The sequence below is a fragment of the Orycteropus afer genome, unplaced genomic scaffold, assembly GCF_000298275.1.
Source record: "Orycteropus afer afer isolate SDZICR_OR568_19922 unplaced genomic scaffold, OryAfe1.0 scaffold00196, whole genome shotgun sequence".
In the NCBI taxonomy this organism is placed as follows: Eukaryota; Metazoa; Chordata; class Mammalia; order Tubulidentata; family Orycteropodidae; genus Orycteropus; species Orycteropus afer.
The window spans coordinates 5,446,125-5,466,187 of record NW_006921783.1 but is presented as its reverse complement, the minus strand read 5'-3'; the positions used below and the strand labels follow the sequence as shown (position 1 = coordinate 5,466,187).

The 20,063-nt window shown below is 39.0% G+C and overlaps 1 protein-coding gene across 1 annotated transcript in view; it reads right to left on the bottom strand.

Annotated features, from left to right (window-relative positions):
- The window catches only part of TADA2A (transcriptional adaptor 2A), a 91,057-nt gene that overhangs the window by 58,993 nt on the left and 12,001 nt on the right, over positions 1 to 20,063 (bottom strand). Inside the window, exons 2-4 of the mRNA XM_042781921.1 lie at positions 15,417 to 15,523; positions 13,483 to 13,542; positions 2,106 to 2,197 (exon numbers count right to left, since the gene is read on the bottom strand). Of these exons, the coding sequence (XP_042637855.1) occupies positions 2,106 to 2,197; positions 13,483 to 13,542; positions 15,417 to 15,523 (259 nt within the window). The remainder of the gene's footprint in view (positions 1 to 2,105; positions 2,198 to 13,482; positions 13,543 to 15,416; positions 15,524 to 20,063) is intronic.

Genomic DNA, 20,063 nt, shown 5'->3' with positions numbered 1-20,063 from the left:
AAAAAAAAAAAAAAAAGGACCAGGTTTGCTGGTCTGATAGAGCCTGATGGTACCACTGAGACTCTGACCCCTAGCTGCCATTCAGGTCTGGAATTGAACCCACACCTGTGGCTTCCAGCCAAACAAAAGACAGGGATATGAGATGAACATTTCTATTAGGTACACTCCTTGGAGAGAACAATCAAGGGAGAACAGATGGGCTGTGTATGCACAGGGAGAAAGCTCAGGGGGCAGGAGTGCAAGGAGGGAAGGACACGGGGAAGAGGTATCTATGGAGAAGAAGTGGTAGGAGAGTTGTTGCACTGTGGCTAACTGTAGTCAATGTCATGAGACAAAGTGTATGTAAGGTGCTGTATGGAAAGTGAATTTGCTCTGTAAACATTTACCCAAATCACAATTTGAAAAAAAAGATAAGAAGATGGATTATGTGAAGAAGAACATGGCATCAGGTTTGGAGGAAGACTCATCAACTACCTGTGATATGCAGATGACACAACCTTGCTGGCTGAAAGTGAAGACCTGAAGCTCTTATTGATGAAGATCAAAGACTACAGCCTTTAGTATGGATTACACCTCATTATAAAGAAAACAAAAATCATCACAACTGTACCAAGAAGCAACATGGATAAACAGAGAAAAGAGTGAAGTTGGAAAAGATTTCATTTTACTTGGATCAACAATCAATACTAATGGAAGCAGCGGTCAAGAAATCAAATGATATACTGCTGTAAAAGACTCTTTAAAGTGTTAAAAAGCTAAGATGTTACTTTGAAGACTAAGGTGTGCCTGACCCAAGTCATTATATTTTCAATTGCCTCATATGCATGTGAAAGTTGGACAATGAATAAGGAAGAATTTGATTTATGATGGTAGTGAAGAATATTGACTATACCATGGGCTGCCAGAATAAAGAACCAATCTGTCTTGGAAGAAGTACAGCCAGAATACGTTTTGGAAGCAAGGATGGTGAGATTTTGCCTCTCATACTTTGGTCATATAGTCAGGAGGGACCAGTCCCAGGAGGATTATCATGCTTGGTAAAGTGTTTGATCAGTGAAAAAGAAAAAGACCCTCAACAAGATGTATTGACACAGTGGCTTTAACCGTGGGCTCAAGCATGGCAACAATTGTGAAGATGGCACAGGACCAGGTACTGTTTCATTCTGCTGTACATACTATCATTATGAGTCAGAACCAACTTGATGGCACCTAGTAACAAAAACAACATTTCAAACTGTGCAAGAAAAATCTATTTACTAATGCCTCCACTTTCTAGTTCACAAAATGAAATGATTACTGTGAAATGCTCCCAAAAGGTAAAAATGAGAGTGATGGTATTATTATTATTAAGCGATGTTGCTTCCTAGGGCAATAGCTTTGAGGGATGGTCAATTCTGCTAAGCTCGGACTTAGGCAAGTTCCTGAAAGTAAAACAAAAAATGCCTATTTGAAGTCTATGAAACTTGAAATTCAGGTAAACTATGACCATCTACTTCAAGTCTGACTCTTAAATGACTAGGGCATCTATAGCCAATATAAATTCATAAAATCAGACAGGAATAAAAACATATTTGGTAAGTCTGACCAAACTAAAACCAAACCCACTGCTGTTAAATTGATTCTGACTTAGATACTCTATAGGACAGAGGAGGACTACCCTATAAGGTTTCCAAGGCTATAAATATTTATGGGAGCAAGTTGTCTCATCTTTCTCCCATAGAGCAGTTGGTAGGTTCAAACCACCAACCTACTGGTTAGCAGCTGAGCACTTAATCACTGTACCAACAAGGCTCCTTGATAAGTGTAAACTTTCTCTATACTCAGAAAGGAACACCCAGCTTCCCAATGTTGCTGTAATGTTGCTGTATCCAGACTGGCCTTTTAGGGATGCCCATAGACCACTATAATACCATATTCCTATGAGGCATTTCAGCCCTACAAAAGAATGTACAGAGAAGAGGACTTGACTTTAAATCATGGGTCAGTAAGTAAAAAATACATGACTTCCAAATTCCTCTTTTCAAGGCCCCTCCCTTTACTCTTCAACAATGGCTTCGTCCCTAAGCCCAGAGGGCAGGACAACCCTCTCTGCACCAAGCACTCACCAATTTCCAAAGCCACAGTCCATGACAGCTTCTAAAAGGGCCATTTCTTCTTGAGCAGTCCAGCTGGGATCAAGAACAGGAAAATCTGAAGTCTAAGAAGAAAACAGTTTTGCCTAAGAACAGAGAAAAAAATGGAACCTAGGAACCCCAACTGTAGTACTAGTTTATTTTTTAATAACTGTTACATTCTCATTGTATTGAGAGGTATCTAATGTATATTCCCATTAGTTGTCCACCTACCACATCCCTATTTCCACCATTAGCTACAAGGGTCTCCAATAAACATTATCATTCATAAATGTTACATATCTCAAGTAGAAATACGTATTTTGTAAACTTTGTACAAAGGTAGAGATAAAGCATGCTTACATTTAGCTAAGCAGTAAAAGCAAATATAAATGTGAGCATGTTTATATTTTTTTAATGGAAGAAAAATATCACATACCTAAAAAAATAAACCAACTACTTATAGGGGAGGGAGGGAATGGTAGAAAGGACAAGGATAAAAGCTAGAACTTTCTTATAGATTTAACTTAGAAAACACATAACTATTACACGTTGTTGTTGTTGTTATGTGCCATCGAGTCAGCCCCGACTCACAGCGACCCCTTCTTGGGTTTCCAAGGCAGTATCACTACGGAAGTAGATTGTCCTATCTTCCTTCCGAGGAGTGGCTGGTGGGTTTGGACCGCCAGCTTTCTGGTTAGCAGTCAAGTGCCTTAGCCACTATGCTACCAGAGCTCCTAACTATTACACATAAAGTAAAATAAAATTTTAAAAACACAATCTGCAAGAATTAAATGCAAAATGTAACAAATAAACCTGTGAATCAATATGAAGGCAAAATCACACAGAAAGGAATGATCCCAAGTGACTTAAAACACAGCAATTTAATGACTTATTCCTAGTAGAGTACACCTAATAAACAAAAAGAACTGACCTAAAAAAAAATCTTAAACTGTTTTCAGTAGTGTTGTTATAGTTATTCTGAGATTATTCCATGCAATAAGATATGGGGTAAAGGCAAACAAGTGATTATGTTGGCATCACTGCAAAGCAGGGCTTTGGCATAGGGAAAAAATAAAAAAAAGAGATATAAGAGTTTTAAGGCTATGTATTTAATAAAGAAACCTTATAGTCCTGTATTTGAATTACAAGTATTAGTAGGGATGCATTTTATCTTAATAAACAAACAAAAAAACTCCTCTTATCCACTGAAAAGGCCCGGAAGCAATTCCAGAGACAATGACTAACCTAATAACAACAAGCACTTCTAGTACTCAGTTCAGTCTCTAAATACCATTTCCCACTAAAAGGAACCAGGGCTCCTTAAAGAAAAGGTTGATTCCAGGTCTGGGTCAGGAAAAGTACAAAACAAGTCTGGTGCATCTCCTTCCAGCAGAAAGCAAAGAGAACAGTGGTTATGTTAAAAGGATTCAGGAGCAAGCTAAGGCTCTCACTAAGTAAAAAGGGAACATGTGAGTATCAATAGGATAATAAGTGCAAATAATTTAAACATACCAAATACTTCAAATTTTTGGAGATGCTAGAGAACTAATGCATATTTTTTTAACTAGTGAAAAAGGGAAGTAATCAAGCATTTATCCTTTCTTTCCTATACAAACCACACTTCAGGGTAACCCAATAATGATAGTAAACTCTTTCAAAAGAATTACTCTAACTCACAAATTGAAAGGAATGATAGACATAAAATATGACTATTTTGCAACTCCCAATGAATAGATGGAATTAACTACCAATTTTCAGGAAACAAAGAAGACAGAAAAACAGCAAAATCTAGCTGTAGTCACAGCTATAAGATAAATAATGTAGCTTTTTAAAAATCAAAACTAAGGAATGAAAGAGAGAGATGGAGAGAGGAACCACACTCTAGAATATATTTCAGAAGCAGCTAACTGCAACGCATGGAGACCTTACTTCCACCCTCATTACAACAAAAGTAAAAAGAAAAAAAAAAAAAATATATATATATATATATATACATTTATGATACCACTACCCACCCACTAGAATAGCTAAAATGAATGAGACAAACATCAAATTTTGGCAAGAATATAGAGATGATTGGAGAACTCTAAAATATTGCTGGTAGAAATTTAAAATGATATAACCACTTTGGGAAATTTTTTTGACAGTTTCTTAAAAAATTAAGCAATCATTTATTCTCAACTCAGCCATTCCACTCTTAGGTATTTATCCAAGAAAAATTAAAATATATCCACAAAAAGCATTATATGAAAATGTTTATACCATTTTTATTCATAGTAGCTAAAAACTGGGAAAAGCCAGATGTCCACCAACAGAAGAATGGATAAACTGTGGTATAATCATACAACATACTGTTACTCAGGATTAAAAAGGAATGACTATTAACATACACAACATCATGCTCAGGTTTCAAAATCTCAAAAACATGCTAAATGATGGAAGGGACAGATAACAAAGATGAATCCTTTTGCACATACAATACTGCATTGTCAGTGATGGCAAACATTGATCTACAGGTGGACAGATGGGTAGATAGGCTTAACTATTAGGTATGTCTATGCAGGGAGAAGTGTGCCCATGACCACGTATAGGGTTGGCAGACAATGTTTCTACAAGTGTTTTTGCATGCTCAATAAGAATTCCCAGGTACATAGTAGAGCTGACAAGGGACAAGGTTGTAGTCACTTCTTGGCCACAGCCAGCTACCCAGAGGGAGTGAGTAGTTGGACCTGTGGGCTTGGGACCATGGTCATAGGGGACATGAAGCTCAATTGGCATAACATACTACACAAAACATTGTTCCACATGCAAGCAGTGACTGGGATTTTAAAAGCTTGCAAGCGGCCATTTAGATCCAACAATCTCCTCATCCAGAGCAAAGAAGAATGAAGAAAACCAAAGATGCACCAAAACAATTAATCCAGTAACTGGTACACCATGCAATCCTCAATCTATATGAGACCAGAAGAATTAGATGGTGCCTGGCTACCACTGTTCTATGTAAGAGACCCTGAATAGAGTGGGAGAAGAAAACTCAAAATCATAAAAAAAATGAAAAGGACCAGGTTTGCTGGTCTGATAGAGCCTAGTAGAATACCTGACACTATGGCCCCTAGCTGCTATTCAGGTCTGGAATTGAACCCACTCATGTGGCTTCCAGCCAAACAAAAGACAGGCATATGAGTTGAACATTTACATTAGGTAGGTACATTCCTTGGGGAGATCAACCATGGGAGAATAGAAAGACCGTGTATGCACAGGAAGACAGCCTGGAGCACCATAGTGCATGGGAGGGAAGGACACAGGGAAGAGGTAACTATGGGGAGGAAGTGGGAGGGGACCCATTGCATTATGGGAAACTGCAGTCAATGTCATGAGACAAAGTGTTTGTGAGCTATTGTTGTTGTTACGTGCCGTTGAGTTGGACCCGACTCACAGTGACCCCTCCTTGGGTTTCTGAGGCAGCATCATTACAGAAGTAGATTGCCACATCTTCTTTCTGAGGAGTTGCTGGTGGGTTTGAACCTCCAGCCCTCTGGTTAGCAGTCCAGTGCCTTAGGCACTACACTACCAGAGCTCCCATGTGAGCTATTAAAGAGATGCAAATCAAAACAACAATGAGATACCATCTTGCTCCAGCACTAGTAGCAAAGTTCAACAAGACAGAAAACAAATGCTGGAGAGGATGCAGAGAGATTGGAACTCTCATACACTGCTGGTGGGACTGTAAAACGGTACGACCACTGTGGAAAGCAGTATGGCGATTCCTTCAAAAGTTGTTATTAGAAATACCTTTTGACCCAGCCATTCCATTACTAGGTATATATCCTAAAGAAGTGAGAGCCAGGACAAGAACAGACACATGCACACCCATGTTCATCACAGCACCATTTACAATAGCCAAAAGATGGAAACAACCTAGGTGTCCATCAACTGAAGAATGGATAACCAAATTATGGTACATACACAAAATGGAATACTACGCAACTCTAAAGAATAATGTAGAATCTGCAAAACACCGCATAATGTGGATGAATGTGGAGGACACTGTGCTGAATGAAATAAGTCAATCACAGAAGGACAAATACTGTATTATTCCATTATTGTAAAGAGTTAAGGAAAGGTTTATGTATAGAAGGAAATTTTCTTTGTTGGTGACCAGAGGTGGGGGGTGGGGGTAGGGTACACTGTTAGATAGATAGAGGTAAGTATTGATTTGGGTGAAGAGAAAGGCAATACACCAAATGTGAGTGATCAACATGGTGGCAATGAGGAAGAGGAAGACATAAAGAGGTACATGGGAGGTGCACACAACAAAGATGAACCCCTCTGCACACACAGTACTGCGTTGTCAGTGAAGGCAAACACTGATCTACAAGTGGACAGATGGGTGGACAGGCTGAACTATTAGGTATGTCTATGCAGAGGGGAGTGTACCCAAGACCCTGTATACAGCTGGCAGACAATGTTTCTACAAGTGTATTTGTATGTTCTGGAAGAATTCCCAGGTGTATAATAGAGCAGATGAGGGACAAGGTTGTAGTCACTTCTTGGCCACAGCCAGCTATCTAAAGGAAGCAAGTAGTTGGACATGTGGGCTCGGGACCATAGTTGCAGGGGACATCAAGCTCAATTGGCATAACATAATACACAAAACACTGTTCCACCTCCTACTTTGGTGAGTAGAGACTGGGATCTTAAAAGCTTGCAAGAGGCCATCTAGATGCCATGATGGGTCTCTCCTTGTCCAAAGCAAAGAAGAATGGAAACAATTAGTCCAAGTGACTGGTATACCATGCGATCCTCAGCCTTTACGATAATGAGATCAGAAGAACTAGATGGTGCCCAGCTACCACTGTCAACCACTCGGAGGGGGATCTATGTAGGAGATCCTGGATAGAGTGGGAGAACAATGTGGAACAAAACTCAAAATCACTTGGAAAAAAAAAAAAAAGGACCAGGTTTGCTGGTCTGATAGAGCCTGGTGGAACCACTGAGACTATGGCCCCTAGCTGCCCTTCAGGTCTGGAATTGAACCCACACCTGTGGCTTTTAGTCAAACAAAAGACACGCATATGAGGTGAACATTTACACTAGGTAGATACACTCTTGGCAGAGAACAATCATGGGAAAAAGAATGGCTGTTTATCCACAGGGAGACAGCTCAGGGGGCAGGAGTGCATAGAGGGATGGGCACAGGGAAGAGGTAACTATTGGGAGGAAGTAGGAGGGGAGGTGTTGCATTATGGTAAATTGTAGTCAATGTCACGAGACAAAGTGTATGTGAACTGCTGTATGGAAAGTGAATTTTCTCTGTAAACTTTCACTCAAATCACAATATAAATTAAAGAAAACAAACAAACAAAAAACACATGCTAAGTGAAAGAAGCCAGAATTGATGGAGTATATACAGTACGATTCCATTTAGATGAAGTTCTAAAATAAGCAAAACTGGTCTATGGTGACAGAAATCAGAACAGTGATTGCTTCAGGGATGAAGAAGAGACAAAGGGTTGAAAAGGCCTTTATGAGATGATTAGAAAAATGTGAAAAGTGATTGCAATTGTTAAATTTACAAAGAGCTAACGAAACATTTACACATGATATGATTTTTGTGGGATTTGCTTCAAAATAATCTGGGGGTAGAAAGGCTGAGGGGTCTGTATGAAATAAGAGTGACCATGAGTTAATAATTTTAACAACAGGTGATAGGTATATTCAAGCTTATTATACTACTTGTGATAGTTGGTTACACTGGTGACCCCCAGTGTACTCCTCCTAGAATTCACACCCTTGTGTGGTCCCTTCCCTTTTAACATGGGTTGGACTTGTAACGTAAGACCTGGCAGATTTCATGAATGCTCTTGGGAGCCCTCAGCCACCATGTTAAGTCCATGTAACTTGGCCACATGGCAAAGGAAAGGCATGAAGGATACATGGAGATGAACCAAGGCCTCAGACAGTTAAGGTATTCCAGTTAACCTCCAACCAATTCTAGCTATTCTAACTAAGGTGCCACAAAGTTGTGAAAAAAGCCTCTTGGACTTCCAGCCCCAGCACCATCATGAGGAGCAAAGCCAGCCTCACTATCCTGACCCACACAACTGTGGGAGATAATAAAATGTGGTCATTTTAAGTCACTAAGTTCAGAGGTAGCTGTGAAGCAGCAACAGAAACCCAAACATTCTCTCTGCTTTGGTGTATGTGTGAAATTTACTATATATATATTTATTTTTTTTAAAAAAAGAGATACAATAGGTCTTCAGATTACACAGGCATCTAAAAATCACTGTATCATTTTAAATTACAACAAGAATCTCTGTGGTGATTTGAGAAATTACACTACCATTAAGCAACACATTTTTATCTGCACATCTACTATGTATATGTCTAGTATAGTCAGAATTGACTCGATAGCAACTGGTTGTTGGTTAGTACATGAGTCAAAAGATCCCAAAAAAAGAAATTTCAGAGTCTACATCTTTATTACGCTCATAATAATCAATCTGACAAGTACTATTTTATTGCTGTCTATATTTTGTTCATTGCCATCAAGTTGATTCTAACTCATGGTCACTGACGTCATTACAGGGGTGTATGTGGAGGTTGTGAACTACACTGGGTAACACTGTCAGGAGGTGACACCAAAATAACTGTCTATAAAATTTTTGTGCAGTGTTTCATCAGAAATTTATAATGTTTTATAAAAATATTCCTGTAAGGTAGGTAAAACAACGCACAGTTTTTGTAAGCCCAGCTTACATGTATCAGTATATTTAAAGACTAAAACTCTATGATAATGTACTTAAAATTTTTTTTTTTTTAATTTTTACAGTGTTCCCTCCCCCCCGATAACTGAATTTTTGAACATTCTAAAGCACTCTGGTCAGAGCTGTCATTATCACACAATTACAGTGATGCTTCCAATTGTGTGGTTTCACCTGCATGTGTTATGAGCATACATTGTTGTTTTTGTTGCTGCTAGTGTTTTTATAGTTGCTGATTTTGTCAAATTTTCTGGTGTTTTACAAAGCTACATTATTGTGGTAATTAGTTTTTGTGTACCTACATAAATAACTTTTTTGAGAATGAAGTAGTAATTAGGGGAAAACCAAACCCACTGCTGCTGAGTTGATTCCAACTCATAGTGACCCTGCAGGATAGAGTAGAACTGCCCCACGGGGTTTCCAAGGCTGTAAATCTTTACAAAAGCAGACTGCCACATTTTTCTCCCACAGAGCAGCTGGTTGGTGGGCTCAAACTGCTGACTTTTCAGCTAGCAGCTGAGCTCTTAGCCACTGCACCACCAGGCCTCCTTAATTAAAGGAAAAGGAGAAAAATCAAAAAGGCTTCCACTCAGTTACTAATGTTGTAACTAGTAATGTTGTAATTCAATGTAGAAAGATTTTACAGAACAATTCTATTAGTATTCATATAGTCTAAGAAATGTTACATTTAAACCTATTAAGATTTAGCTATTTTCTGCTTTTAATTTTTTGTTAAAATCGTATGTTTTCAATAATGGAAGGCATTTTTAATGAAATAAAAAAAATTTTTTTTGAGGTAATATGGATTTTGATACAATTAATGGGACAGATATGTCCCAAGGAATTTCTGATGCTGGGGTTGGTGGGGCAAGGCCCATTTCTTCAGATTCATGCAATTATACAGACTCCCACAAGATGGCAGCACACACTACAAGTGGGATGGCAGTTTCCCACTAAAACTCACTGGCAGTGAGTCAATTCCAACTCATAGCACCTCTAGAAGGCAGAGCAGAACTGCCCTATAGGGTTTCTAAAGCTGTATATCTTTACAGAAGCAGACAGCCTCATCTTTCTCCCATAGAGCAGCTGGTAGGTTTGAACCAATGACATTTGGGTTAGCAGCCAAGTACTTTGACCACTGTACCACCAGAGCTCCTTCACTAAACTCCAGAGACAGAAAATGTAGGTGGGCACCATATGTCCCACAAGTGATGAAAAGGTTAAGCAATTTACAACTATATTTATCACATATTATTCTATGATTAAAATTAATAAACATTATTAACGATTCTGTATGGTCTCGTACAGGAAGAAGCCGATGCAGGGGTTTATGTGACACCATGAGTCACCGCATTGAGTGACAACGCTACTGATGCTACTGCTCACGATGATACATGCGTTACAGAGTAGAACTGAGCTTCACAGAATTTTCAAGGCTGTCACCTTTTGGAAGCACACAGCCAGGCCTTACTTCCAAAGTGCCTCTGGGTGAGTTTGAACTGCCAGCCTTTCATTTAGTAGTCCAGTGCTTAACCATCTGTGTCACCCAGAGAGATAAGTGCTATACAGACATAAAGATGACAACTCACATACTATTTGAAGTACCCATGTTAATCCCAAAATTGTATTTTATAGCATTAAATAAACAGCCCTCACCAACTTTACTGTGAGATAAATAAGAAAAACTGTCTATACCCATGCCCCTCCACAAAAAAGGCTTAAGACAGTTTTTTTTTTTTTTTTCCCCCTAAAGGTGAATCAATGTTACTCAATTCCTGGACTAAACATCAGCCCTACTGAACCATAATCTCCAAAAGAGCAGGTCCTAGGAATCTACTTTTTAACAAGTGCCCAGGTGGTTCTTATGCACTGATGTTGAAGAACCACTGGTATAAAGGGTGTGGCATAAGGAGTTGCCTTGACTTATTCAAGGTTCTAAGAACTACAAGACAAATATAGGCACAGAACTTAGAAATCCTGATTAACGCACCACCCACCATGGCATGAGTAACTCCCAAAAATATAGCACTGTGAGTTGACAAAAGTACTAAAAATCACTGCAAGTTATCTGAGGCTTCATATGTAAAAACTCAAGTTTTTAGTGGCTTCATTTGCAGAAAGCCAAAATTTGGTCATGACTCCTCTAGAAGGGAAGATTCACTGGGAAAAGATAAGACAGGCCAAAAAATGAGGGGTATAATTAACCCCTAAAAGCTCCCCAAAGTAAAGGACAATACTAAAATGTGTATGAGTATAGAATATGTGAAAAAAAGGATGACATAATCAGAATAATTAAGTAGGTTTGGAGTGAAACTTAGTGCCTTCAACATTATGCACAAGACATAGTGCCCAGAATAGCTAGAGAGCTCACAGTCAGCTTTCTTGCAGTGGATAAACATGACTCACCAACCTACCCAAGCTACACTAAATTATTCTTTAAGGGATTATTTTCACAATTAAAATGTATAAATTTGCCTCATGGTTCTAGGCATTCTTGTGTGAATTGGGAAGAATAAATCAGCTTTCTAAAGATCTGGTAATCTTGGTGAAATTAACTTAAAGCCTTGCTATTTGACCACACTCCCTCAACTCTTCACTGATTTTGCAATTAACAAAAAGGAAAAAGAATTATATTAAACGTATCTTGTAATTAATGAAGATTTAGTTAAAATATGGACGGTATTTAGAGAGGCAGAGGAAGGCTAGCCAATGGGATGTTAGGAACTACTACACAGCACTTCTTCAATTCACCATGGTTCAAGATCTGACTCTCAGCACTACAGGACTAGAAACTTAACAAGTCTTCAAAAACGATTACATTCAGGGATGCCGATCAGCCTTTTCTAAAGGGATTTTTAAAAATAGAAGTAAACTCATTACATTCCATTAGTATAGAGATCAAGTGGATCAAATGAAATTGAGAATTCCCTCAAGATTCCTGTTGCTGTGTTGTTATGTGACTCATAGTGACCCCTCCTTGGGTTTCCGAGGTGGTATCACTACGGAAGTAGATTGCCCAACCTTCCTTCCCAGGAGTGGCTGGTCGGTTTGAACTGCCACCCTGGTTATTCAATCCAACACTAACTAGATACTGCTGTGAAGGGATTCTGCAGATGGAATTAAGGTTACTAATCAGCTGACCTTAAAGGAGGGAGATTATCCTTCATCACCTGGATGGGCCCAATGTAATCATGTAAAACTTTAAAAATAGAAGAGACTAGCAAAAGAGTCAGTCAGGAAGACTCTAAGTGTGAGGAAGATTTCCTGTTGTTACTTCCTCTGAAGATAGGGAAAAGAACAGAGTCAAGGAATGTCAGTGAGAGTGACTCCTGGCTAACAGCCACTAAGGAAATAGGGGCTTCAGTCCCACAATTGCATGGAACTGAATTTTGCTAAAAACCTCAACGAGCCTGGAAGCAGATTCTCCCCAGGACATCCAGATATGAGACAAGGCCTACCAACACCTTGATTTCAGCCTTGTGGAACCCACAGCAAACCAACCAGGCCTACCAGATTTGTACAGAACTGTGAGATACAAACTTGTTTTAAGCCCTTTAATTTTTGGTAATTTGGTATAGTAGTAGCAATAGAAAACTAATATAGTGCCAACTGAGTAATCTATGATGTGAAACTATTACTATCAAGCAGATACCATCCAGCATTCTTCTCTGTATGAAAAACTGGGAAATCCAATGTCAGAAAACACTTGGTGAACTAGGAGATTTAGTTATATGCTTAATATGCTCTAGTAACTGACAAAATGGGAGCTCTGGTAGCATAGTGCCTAAGGCACTTGACTGCTAACCAGAAGGCTGGAGGTTCAAACTCACCAGCCACTCCTCGGAAGGAAGGCTGAGCAATCTACTTCCACAGTGATACTGCCTCAGAAATTCAAGGAGTGGTCGCTATGAGTCAGGTCCGACTTGATGGAAAATAACAACAACAACAACTGACAAAACTATCTTGACAAAGGTATATATACTTTCAAGTAGATATGATACTCACTTTGACTTATTAGGGAACTTATTCCCCTGGCCAGGGCTTAGAAGGATACTACTACTATCTGTTTCTCATCCGTACTTTTAGAGGTGGCAATACAACCAATCAAATTAGGGCCAAGTCTTAACTCTGGCCTAAAAAGCAGTATGCCTTGTCAGAGTGATTGTATGTATTAATTATCTCATCTGTTATGTGTTCAATTTACAGCTTAACTCTCAGAAAGTAATCTCCCAAGGCAGGGGAATGGATTCCAGACATAAACTTCACCACTGCTCACATGAAGGACATACAATTAGCCAAACACAGTAACAAAATATTTGCAATAGGTTCATCAACAAACCTAAAAGACAGCATACCTCTTATCTTCTTATCTGTAAATTTTAAAAGAAAGTACTTCCTTTAAATTACTTCAAAATTCGAAACAAAAACCTGAGTACCTAAAACTTTTTGGACTTAAACACCTTGCCACAAAACTCTAAGAAACTTTTTGGGTAATGATCACCAAATTCAGAAGAGGGGGAAAAAAGAGATACTTGGAGATGAACACATTCCCAGTATGAAATTTGAAAATGAATGGAAGTCCCATGCAACATCATCATTACCATTATTTCGTAAGTATGATCACTTTGATGTTTCTTGTACTCAAATCCACGAGTAAAACACTGCAAAAGAAAGGAAAATTAAGTTACCAACAAGGTACTCTTTGAAATGCTTTCTTACAGGATAGGAGATGGTTTGTAAGTACTCTTGTGAAGAGGAATTCACTAAACCTTGTCTGCCGCTGCAAAGGATGGTATATTCATTACCACAGCTTTTCAGTGGCCCTTAAAAAAAAGCGATGCTGTGGTAGTTTGTGTGTCAACTTGGCTGGGCCATGGTTTACAATGGCTGGGCAGCAGGATGTGGTTATTCCCCATGATGAGACTGTAATCATCTCCATGGCTCAATCTGCTGTGAGCAGCTAAGTAGTTGACTTCAGGGTGTGGCCTGCTTCCAGTATATATGGAGAAGCTTTGAGGAAGGTCTCTAGCTTTTTGGCACATTTGGATCCTGCATTTGGCTGAGTAATCTTCTCAGTGGCCTGCCATATTGCCTACGGATCTTGGGATTGCTCCTGGACTTGACTCAGTGGTTTGCTGTGTGCCTGTGGATCTTGGGACTGTCATTCTACTTGCCGACCTTGGATTCATCAGCCATAGCAGCCAGCAGCTGCCTGAGTTAAGAGATGCCTCTAGCTACAGTAGGCATGGAGCAATAGGCAGAGCTGAAGCCCAAGGTCAAGAGGCTTTCAACCAGCCCCTAGAACACTCTGAATTTAGATTTCTAGCCTTGTAAACTGTGGGAGAGGTGCCCTGGTGGCATAGTGCCTAAGGCATTTGACGCCTAACCAGAAAGCTGGCAGTTCAAACCCACCAGCCACCCCTTGAAAGGAAGGTTGAGCGATATACTTCCATAAAGATACTGCCTCAGAAACCCAAGGAGGGGTCGCTATGAGTCAGATCCGACTTGACAGCAGTGAGTTTGTTTTTTTTTTTGGAAACTGTAGGAGAGTAAATCCCTGTCTGTTAAAGCCATCCAATTGTAGTATTTGTTATAGGGGCACTAGAAAACCAAGATAAATGTAAAAAAAAAATACTTTTTTCTAGGACAATCCTACTTTGCTAAGAGCTTGAGCCCTGGAATCAGACTGCCTACATTTAGATCCTTGTTCCATACTTGCCCTATCTCAGCAGTTCTAAGACATACTTTGTTGTCGTATTTTAAAACTGTGAAATTATCTTATAACTGAAGCAGTTCCATCAGCCATTTTTACACATTTTAAAATTTTTGAAATAATCAATGGCATCTTGGATTGGATAAAATACGGTATTTGCTGTGTAACCGTGAGCAAGATACTTAACCTTTTTTTGCCCAAGTTTCTTCATCTATAAAATTGAGATGATAACATTTAACTCATAGGGTTTGTAGTGATGAATGTAAGGATCAATTCATGTAAACTACTCAGAATACTGCCTGACACAGAGTAAGCACCTATAATTAGTGTTAGCGTCTACAACATGGTTTGTTCCCTTGTATGTCACCTGCCCAGATACCACTCTTCAACAAGACAGTGTCACAAATGCTGTAAAAAAACACTCCTCCAGCTCTGCTTCCTGTAGTCCCAATACTGTAAAGCCACTGGCAAAAACAGTGTTAAGCATTAAGCTGATACGGTTGTTGTTGTTATGTGGCGTCGAGTCAGACCTGACTCATAGCGACCCCTCTTTGGGTTTCTGAGGCAGAATCACTATGGAAGTAGACTGCCTAACCTTCCTTCCGAGGAGTGGCTGGTGGGTTTGAACTGCCAGCCTTTGGGTTAGCAGTCAAGTGCCTTAGGCATTATGGTATCAGAGCTCCAAGCTGATACAGAGATGTGGGATATTCAACATTCTCATCCACCTGCTCTGTTCGCCAACTGCACTGACTGGTAAATTGTGATGGAGGATGGACTGGAAGGAACATTCTTCATAAGGCAAGCCTCTCTTTAGTGAGTTACCTGCAAGCAGAGAAAAAAAGGAGGTGGCCCACATTCAGCACACTTGATATAAGGCTCCATGAGGTAGGAAGAACAGCCTCGACAAGGTGGCTTATCAGAGGGATCATCTAGAACAAAGAGAAAACAAATACACTAACTTCAGAACATCATATTATTATGTGAAGTACAAGAATGTAAAAATCTGCAAACAACTACACAGAGAGCTGGGCTGAAAAGTTCATGTAGACAAGATGAGCTCATTCCAAGTAAGAAAAAACAAAAATTGTGCTATTTTTTACATCAGGGCAATTTTGTGCCTTAGGTACATTACTTTAAACAACAGCCCTGCAGAGGGATTTATAAACATAACTTTTAACCAGAACTGTCATGATGCTAGTAACTTATTTTCTAATAGTTGAGAAGGTCAGGGGGGAAAAATGGGCACTCACCTACACAAGTACAGATAAAGCAAATGTGACAGACTGAATCTAGGTGGTGGGCATGCAAGTAATCACACACTGTTCTCTCCATTTAAAAAAATGTTTGCAATTAAATGATTACAAGTTCAACTAGAAAAAGAAACTCCTTTAAATATATGTCTTGGAATATATTATTTTATATCTGAATTGGGATTTAAACCCAGGAAAGCACTCTTCTTCTCTTTTTTCCATGCTAAGCACAGAACGTAACAGACCTTCTTCCAGTTCCAATGACAATATTATGTTCCTAAAATATTAAAGCAATGAGTACAATCCAAATTCTCTAACTCCAAAAGAATCAGATATGTGTTCCTAGTGCCCCAAAGGGAGCTCTGGTAGCATAGTGGCTACGGCACTTGACTGCTAACCAGAAGGCTGGCGGTTCAAATCCACCAGCCACTCCTCGGAAGGAAGATGGGGCAATCTACTTCCGTAGTGATACTGCCTTGGAAACCCAAGGAGGGGTTGCTATGAGTCGGGTCCGACTCGACGGCAAACAACAACAACCAACAACAACAACAACAGTGCCCCAAAGGGACCTTTGGTGGCATAGTGCCTATAGCATTTGACTGCTAACCAGAAGGCTGGCAGTTCAAACCCACCAGCTACTTCTTGGAAAGGTCGGCTGGGCAATCTACTTCCGTAGAGATACCGCCTAGGAAACCCAAGGAGGGGTCGCTATGAGTCAGATCTGACTCCACAGGTAGTGAGGTTTTTTTTTTTAAGTGCCCAAACTCTGCCTCTCTGGACCCAGGACATTTTAGTAAACTTTTCTGTGATCAATAAGCAGGATTCTAAGAAAACATAGGCTTTGAAAGTAGATGAAGAGATTTCATTTGTTTAGCCTGAGGCAGGATTTCTCATTCCTTAATAGCACTCTTCAAGGCACCTTTATTACTTACTGTTCTTTTCAGTTGTTTCTAAGTGAAGACCTGGAGGAAACTGACAAGGATAAGAAATATACTCCTTCTAGCAGCAGCTATCCACTTCCCTCATTTTAAATTGTGACACAGAAGAATGAAAATTGTTTAGTATTAAGTGCTAGATGCCAATTTTTATCAAATAACCCTCTTCTTCACTTTCTTGTTATTTTAGTAATTTAACTTTTCTTTTCTTTCCTCAAACTCAAACATCAGCCACTGAGCAGAGAAGTCTTTTTAACAGGTCAAAGTCAGAAAACAATACGAACCATCTTAAAGCATACAACTCAGTGGCATTCACAATCTTGTGCAATCATCACCTCTAATCCCCAGGAGACCCTGTACCCTTAAGCATTTGCCACCCATACTGCCCTCTCCTCAGCCTCTGGTAACCACCAATCTGCTTTCTGTCTCTATGGATTTAATTATTCAGGATATCCATATAAATGAAAACATACGTGATCTTCTATATCTGGCTTTTTTCACTTAATATTTTCCATGTTAATTCACATTATAGCATGTATCAGTATTTCATTCCTTTCTTACAGCTAAATAATAAATATTCCACTATGAAAGAGCTTTTAAACTCTCAGGTCCAAAAACAATTATTTTGTAAAAGCAATCCATATTTACAATTGTTAAAATTTTAGACATAAAGATATAAAGAACAAAGTATACCCACTGCCATCAAGTCAATTCCAATTTATAGCAACCCTATAGGACAGAGTCGAACTGCCCCATAGGGTTTCCAAATCTGTAAATCTTTATGGAAGCAGACTGCCTCATCTCTCTCCTGTGGCCACTACCCAGGAATATTCATCATTAACATTTTGAAAATATTCGTATAGTTCTTCTATGTGTGTGTGCATGTATATGAAACAAAAGTGGAGTACTGTACATGTTTTATAAGCACTCTGGTGGCACGAGGGTTAAGCGCTTGCCTGCTATCCAGAAAGTCAGTGGTTAAACTCACTAACCATTCTGTGGGAGGAAAGACCTGGCAAGCTTCTCCTAGGAAACTCTAGTGAGACAGTTCTTCTCGTAGGGTTGCTATGAGTCAGAATTACACATTTTGTAGCCTTTTTTTCACCTGACAATATGTTGTGAACATCTTTTCATGACAGTACATATAGATCTTCCTCATTCCTTTTAATGACGAGTACTATTACATTGCTATCAATCATCTAGTGGTTCTCAACAGGTGTGATACTGCCCCCTAGGAGTATATTTTTGGAAATGTGAGGAGGTGCTTTTTGGTTCCACAATGACTGAGAAGCATTACTAGAATTTAGCAGGCAGGGATGAGGGAGGCTTAGAAACCTTGCAACCCTCAAGACAGTCCTATTAAACAAAACTGGTCTGTGTCCTCTACAACTTTCAAATGTTCACCAGACATTCAAGTGAAAAACCTGTTCATAATTACATGAGCCTAAAACCGAATTATACAAATACAAAGTATTTTTGAGTTTTTACTATACACAGACTTTTCCAGAGAGATAAGTGCATGTAATTCTAGAGAAGATTGTTATTTTTTTTTCTCAGAACTTTATGAGGAGTTATTCAAACTTGTTGTGTTCCTGAATCACCAATACCACACATCTGAATCATTCTGCATTTGTTGCTAAGACTCTCAGTGATTCAACAAATGGGTGTAATCATCTGACTACTTACGTCACTGTTTTCTATAGGCAGTCCTCATGTTTCAAGCATCTGACTTACAATTTGTACAACCCCTACTTACAACAAATTCTTGATCACAATCATATTCACGAGCTGCACAGACAGTTTTTAAATCACTGAAAAGGCCTCAAGCCTTTTTCTGCACTGAATAAGAAACATATACACCTGTTCCCACTTACCTACAAATTAGACTTAAGGACACTTAGGAATGGATCTCATTCATAATGGGGTGACTACTTGTACTATAGTCATGCCTGAACATTCAAATATATACTATTTAATTATAAATTGCATCATTTTATTAAAAGTTACTTAACATTTCCTTTGTATCAAAGTCATTGTTTTTTTGAAATCAGTTTTATGTATCATTATATATTTACATAAAAGTGTATACTATATTATCTATGTATTTCATTTCCCAGTATTAAGCAGCTTTAAAACGATCATAAAAGAAATTACTAGATCTGCTAAGACTGAGAATTAATCTAACCAGTCCCTAACTCATGGGCATTATGTTGTTTCTAATTTTAAAGAATCAACATTCTTGTACATACAATACTACATACTTGTTCTTCAGGATACATATCTTCCTAGAACTAGAATTTTCAAGAATACAAGAGGTTTTCTGAGGTTTCTGACACATACACTGCCCTTCAAAAAAGTATTCCAGACCTTTTATTTTACCTGGGGGTACGGAAAAGCCTTTTTCCCATCATTTAAAATCCAGATGCAATAAAGATTCATGATTTGAATACATTAATAAAAACAAAACAAATAAAAAAATACTCTTGGCCAAAAAACACCATGTTGTTGTTGTTAGGTGACGCCAACTTGGTTCTGACTCACAGAACCCTATGTACAGCATAGTGCCACGCTGCCTGGGCCTGTGCCAGCCTCATAACTGTTGCTATGTTTGAGCCCACTGTTGGAGTCACTGTATCAATCCACCTTGTTAAGGGTCTTCCTGTTTTTCGCTGCCCCTATACTTTACCAAGCATGATGTCCTTGTCCAGGAACTGGTCCCTCCTGATAGCATATCCAAAGTTGGTGAGACAAAGCCTCAGCATCTTCCCTCCTAAGGAGCATTCTGGCTGCACTTCTTACAAGACAGAAATTTTCGTTCTTCTGGCAGTCCGTGGGATATTCAATCTTCTTCACCAACACCATAATTCAAAGGCATCAATTTTTCAGACTACCAGCTTTCACATGCATATGAGGCGACTGAAAATACCATGGTTTGGGTCAGTTTCATCTTAGTCCTTAAAGTGACATCCTTGCCTTTTAACACCTCAAAGAGGTTTTTTTGCAGCACATTATCCAATGCTATACATTGCTTGATTTCTTGATGGGTGATTATGAAATCCTTGACAAAGTCAGTATTTTCTCCATTTATCATGCAGTCTGCTTCCACAAAGATTACACCCTGCGGGACAGTTCTATTCTGTCCTATAGGGTCAATCTAAGTCAGAACTGAATCGACAGCAATGGCATAAAAGTCTAAAATCCCTACTAAACAAAGAATTTTTTAAAATTGGGGGGCAAGGTAAAAAAAAAAAAAAAAAAAGACCAAAATTCCTATCACAAAAGAG